The 5,879-nt window shown below is 41.3% G+C and overlaps 1 protein-coding gene and 1 non-coding gene across 2 annotated transcripts; both read left to right on the forward strand.

Annotated features, from left to right (window-relative positions):
• Positions 1-1,144: 1,144 nt before the first annotated feature.
• Positions 1,145-2,918, forward strand: LOC122088904. The gene has a single exon (XM_042658270.1). It carries the CDS (start codon positions 1,367-1,369, stop codon positions 2,603-2,605), a length of 1,239 nt encoding a protein of 412 aa, XP_042514204.1. The 5' UTR covers positions 1,145-1,366; the 3' UTR covers positions 2,606-2,918.
• A 100-nt stretch (positions 2,919-3,018) lies between these two features.
• LOC122072490 lies at positions 3,019-3,112 on the forward strand. The gene has a single exon (XR_006138503.1). It is a non-coding gene; the product is annotated as a small nucleolar RNA Z122 (small nucleolar RNA).
• The last annotated feature ends 2,767 nt before the right edge of the window (positions 3,113-5,879 follow it).

The following is a 5,879-nucleotide window of genomic DNA, read 5'->3' on the forward strand; positions in this document are numbered from 1 at the left end:
TTCGGGCCGAGTCGAGCCAGGTTGAGGCCTCAACCCAAACCCGACCCAACCCTAACTCTGGGTTGAGGTTTTTCAACCCTAAACTGCCCTCATGGTCAAAAAGCTTGGCCCAAGCCCTACTCGGGCTCAGGGCAGATCGAGGCAAGGTTGAGTTGTTAGGACCAAACTTTCACCCCTAGTTACAAGTTTCGATCGTGGGCTTTAGTGAAATGTGTTTCCTTGATTCTGTTTCTATAAATTTGTTTCTCAGGTCCTCAATACTTGTGTTTGAAATACCTTTTTATTACAAAAGAAAGGAAAAATAAACCGAGGTTACCAAACATGTATTTATTCTGACATAAAAAAAAAAAAAAAAAAAAAACCAAGTAGAACCTAAGGTGCTACCAAGTACCAACATGTTTACATTTGTACATAATTTTTTTTCTAAAAGATGGTTCCTTAATGACTACGGTACAAAGGCAATGCAAAAATAATTTATAAAATCCCTATGAGCTAAATGACGTCCAAATTTAGTACACAAAGAGGCATTGTCCTTGTCTGTCTACTTGTCAAATTTCAATTAAAAGAGAATTTACCATTGGTGAGACAAGAAAAAAAAAATAGTTGAAATAGTTTTGAGAGAAAATTTACCATTGGTGAGACAAGAAAAAAAATAGTTGCAATAGTTTTGAGAAATTCTCAAAACTATTATCCCTCACAATTGTATACTGAAGATGCCTCCACACTGATACAATGACCATGCAATTGGACAGGATTCTATTGACCAAAAGTCTTATGTGAAAAACTCAAGTTTTAGAGCTTGTGAAGCAGCCTATATGCTCTCCGTCTAGTAACGTGGGAGTGGGAGTGCCGGCGCCACGACGTGAAAAGGATTACCATCACTAATATCGAGTTGCCTAGCAATAATGGGTTACAATCGTCATTTCACACTTAATATAAATAGAGCTACCTGGCATAAAAAAATCTAAGAGGAGCTTCGTGGCACTTGCTTCTTTATTGTCCCACGTGTCACTTTCGTAATTCTCTCTGAAAATAATGCAAAAGTTACTCCAACGTGGCCTTAAATGCCACGTGGATTATATTTTTTGGATTTCGAAAACTTCGAAGGTGGTCGTCCCGCTTCATATATATAAAAGACTGAGTAAACGAACACTCACACCCATGTCCGACCCCTTGTGGATCAGGAACTCTGTTCTTCTCTCTCTCGATCTACCGGAATATTTTCTCCGGCGAAAGTCTTACTCTAAAGCTTGATTTCTCTCTTGGATCAGTGTCTCTAATCACTGAATTTTTATTGGATTTTGATCTATTTTGGTTATTTCTGGTTGTGTTTTTACTGAGTTTTGGAGCTGCATGTTCATCGGGGATGGCTTCTGCTTGCGTGAACAACATCGGAATGTCACCGGAGAGTTTCCTAGACTATCCTCCGACTTATTCGTCGTACGGATGGTTGAGTCCTAGAATCTCTTTCAGTCGTGATTTCCCCGACGAAGAATCAAAGATGAAGGCGTCTTCAGGCACAGAACAACTGGTGAAATTGCCGGAGAAACAAGATCTGGAAACCCCTGTCAAAGACTTCGGAGATTTCGAGTTTAGGCTTGAAGATCCTGTGACAATGCTCCCGGCGGACGAGCTCTTCTTCGATGGGAAGCTTGTACCTCTGCAGCTCAACACGGTTCGTCCTGCTGTTGCTTCGGGAACAACGGTGACGTCGGATGAGATTAGTTCGCCGGAGACGGCGAAATCGAGACGGAGAGCTGAGGTGTCGGGGACGGATCCGTACCTGTTCTCTCCTAAGGCGCCGAGGTGTTCCAGTAGATGGAGAGAGCTTCTCGGGCTGAAGAAGCAGCAGAGCAATCACGCTAAGCAGGATTTGCAGAAGTCTGCGTCATCTATCGCTTCTTCAAAGCTTACCAACCCGAAGTCTTTGAAGCATTTCCTCCATAGGAACTCGAAATCTTCTTTAGCTGGTGCGGATTCATCGTTGAGCCTTCCATTGCTCAGAGATTCTGATTCGGAGTCCGTTTCGATTTCTTCCCGCCTTTCGCTTTCTTCTTCGTCTTCTTCTGGCCCTGACCACGAAGATCTCCCAAGGCTTTCCCTGGATTCGGACAAACCGAATCCAAATCAAACAAATTTTCTGAGCAGAAATCCTACGAGGCTTAGAATAGCGAAGCCAGCCACTTCTATAACTGCCACTGCGTCTGCCGGCGAGAACATCAGGCCTTTTGCGGCCGAGTATCCAACAGGTAGAGTCGGACGGAGTCCGATTCGCAGAACATCTGATTCAACAACCATTCCTGCTAGAGGAGTCTCCGTTGACAGTCCTCGTATGAACTCTTCTGGTAAAATCGTCTTCCAGAGCTTGGAGAGGAGCTCGAGCAGTCCGAGCAGCTTCAATGGCGGTCCGAAAATTAAGCACAGAGGAATGGAAAGATCTTATTCTGCAAATGTCAGAGTCACCCCTGTTCTAAACGTTCCGGTTTGTTCGCTTCGTGGATCTTCTTCTGTCTTTGGATTTGGACAGCTGTTTTCTTCTCCTCAAAAGAGAGATGGAACATCCACCAAAAGCCATACCAACAGAAATCGCACTGACCGGAATTGATTTGGTTTCGGATTGTTCCTCAGGTAACATCTTCCAAAAATTTTTTAGCTTACGTTGGTTTCCTCTCACCCCTACTGTTCTTTGGTTGTTCCATCTTACAAATTTTAGATGTATATATGAGGGGTCTTTCAGCTGATGTAGGATTTCTTCCACTGATCTGCAAAAGGTTGGAATCCTTTAAGCTTTACTGGGTTTTCTGATTTCTATCTGGTGGGTTGGGCTGTTTTTGCTAGTTCTTGTAATCTCACAGTATTGAGCAGTAAGAGATATGATCCAGTTCAAAAGATTAAAATTTTTGTTGTAAGTTTGCTGATTCTCTGTGTGTAGTATTCTAATGGGGTCATTGGGCCATGACTCAGATCTTCGTCTTCTTCATGCTTTTTTTTTTTTTTCCCTGTTTAAACGAGTTGGTGTTTGGGAAATTATGAAAAAGAAAAATACAGGTAAAGCAGATGCTCCAAAGGGTGTACTATGCTGAATGATTTTGCACGTCAGTCTGATCCCGAAGCTCTGGTCTTTCTTGTCCTCACTTCTGCGGTATCCGCAGTCTCTTGGCCTTCCGTTGTCGTTATCATCGGCGTGCCTGGTCTGGTGCTAAAATACGCCAGTGTGATTGATCTTCCAAGTTAACTTTCATTGACACATTCAATTCTCGCCTTTTGGTCCTTGTGGTGTCACTGTGTGTCTTCACTATGCGGTCTCCCCAATCCCAATTTATCGGTTAACCTGTTCCATGTTCCCATCTTAGATTTTCGAGGGGATTTTATTATTTATATATATTTTATATTTTTTCTTAACGGTTAATTTTCTTTTCCATTTTTTAAATGGAGGTATCTGTTAACGTAACGTGCTTATGGACTGTCGAGCTCTGGCCTCTGGGTCTGATTGTCTGAGGGGATTCCCCATCTTCAGTCCTCAGACTCCTCACAATGTCATAAGCTAAAGCCATATTATTTTACACTCTGACAAGTAAAATGTCTTGTCATTGCCTCTCTGTTTCTTCCTTGGCTCTATCGGAGAACTGTGGAAGGGCCAAACCACTTGGTCGCAGACATGGAATATTCCTACCCTGTCTGTTTTTCTCCGTCCATCACAAGTTCACAACTTGGATTTCAGCTCTTCCCTCCAACGGGGGTTTGATTTGATTTGATGCAAATATACAATGTGGGGTTCTAACTGTTGAAATGCCACTCTTGTTCATATATGTATTGCTTATGGACGGTCTAAGTGCCCTTTTAAGTCCTCTTTCTTTGCCTATGTAAGAGGCAACTTATCCAGGATGTGGCTTACATTATGGCATTAATTGGTTTCTTTCTTGGGTGGGTAAGCTTTGTGAGCAGTTGGTCAAGTTATTGAAAATTAATGGATCAATGGGTCACGATGACTTGTTGATGCTGTCTTGTATTGTCCAGTAGAATTGATGTCTACCCAGGTGATCTAGTTCAATTCAAGCTCATTAGTTAATACTGACCCCAGGATTCACTGATTCAGAGAATTTGATGCATTTAATAGGGCCATTACTGATGCGAATGTAAGGCTTTTTTTTTTTTTTTTTAATTTTTGGATAGATAGATATGCCAATATAAGGCACCGAGATACGCAGAGACATGGAAGGGCCAAGCTCACCCTAAATCCCTTTTCATGGTCTCATGTGGTTTTTTTCTTTTTAAATGAACAAAAGGTGATCTCCTGATCTTTTTTGAGGTCTCTTATGCTTTGCCCTTCTAAAGTTTAACCTTTTAAGTTCCCCACCACACACCACGGAATGCAGCTTTAGTTCTGAACACTCTAAAGTACACAAGATGAGGCTTTGCCCACTGGCCAGTGTCCCCACCCACCATTCTTTCTTTTGGAGATACCCTTCAACCCCCCCCCCCCAACCCTTTTCACCCCTAATCTCCTATTTGGGTTTTTGGTGGTGTACTTTATTACTGGTCATCTGAAAAAGAAAAAAAAAAACTCTTGGGAACTGCATTCACTTTTTATTTCATATCTTACTCTAAGTTTGTCCTGACCTTCTACAATTTATACTTTATAAACTGTTTGATACAATATGGTACTTGGTATTTTGCAATTCTTTCATGGGGCAGTCTACATCTTGATTCCTTTTTCCAAAGTGGGCACCCCCTTATTTTTCATTTGTCATCTTTCATGGAGGGGTCACATGAGGTGTCCTTTTACTAAGTACTTTATTTTTTGGTTGTCTCCTTCCTTTCTTCCTCCTTTTCCAGGCCTACAGTATTGCTACATGAGAGTGTCAGGAGAGGGATCCTGGACCCCCGTTCCCCCCACAGTGGATATAATATGGGTATTTCTCAATTTCTTCATAGGTTTTAGGTCTATGGATGAGGGTTTCAACTTAGGTATATGTGCAACTTTTGTATCTTTCCGAACTCTTCAGGTGGGGTAGTAGAGGGGATCAACCCCACAGCCTACCATCCTACTTCCTACCTCATCTATAAAGAAAGAGTCATGTTCATGTAATCATGGAGGGACCAACTATATCCTTTTTAACTTGAAAGTTTACTCCCTACCCCATCTATAATAAAGAAACAGTCATGTTCATGTTCATGTTCATGTTCACCAAGTATACCCTTTTTAACATAAAAGGTTTGTAAGGAACAATTTTAATAGGCAAAACTTTTGACCATGTATATGCTTTTAAGAACCAAAATGTTGTGAGAAGGGGGTTCAATGGATATGCAAATTAACAGGTTAGAGAAGTGGTTATTTAAACAAGTGTTTTTTTCCCATAGATGTGGTTATTTTATAGACCCTCACATGTTATTTAGGGATAAGAGGGCTCTGTGATTGTAATTGATTAAATAATTTGATCTAGATCTGATCCATATCTTTGAATGTCCTCTTCATTCTTTGCCCTAGTTAGGGAAAGGAGTCTGTCTGGGCATGTGCTTGTTGCATCCAGACACGAAAAAGGAAGGTAAAATAATTACTCACCCCATGAAAGATAGAAATACCCACCCTATTGAAGTCTTATCATGCACTTTCATTGACCCCTATGCTGGTACAGGGGCCAGGCTTCTATTAAGTTTAAAAAAATGTCATCTAACAGGGTTGCTTTGTTGGGCTTCTTCTTCATACTGTGGGTTTGGAATCCTTTGTTGGGACCATCCAGAAGTTCCTGGTCCCCCTATTATCTGATTCCATCAATTTTCTCTTGTGCCTCCCTGAAAACAAAGAATTGATTCACTGCTCATCTTTCACAAAAAAAAGATTCACTGCTTATGTGAAAGGAATATTAAAATGTCCCAAA

This window comes from Macadamia integrifolia, chromosome 2 (assembly GCF_013358625.1).
Source record: "Macadamia integrifolia cultivar HAES 741 chromosome 2, SCU_Mint_v3, whole genome shotgun sequence".
Taxonomy (NCBI): Eukaryota; Viridiplantae; Streptophyta; class Magnoliopsida; order Proteales; family Proteaceae; genus Macadamia; species Macadamia integrifolia.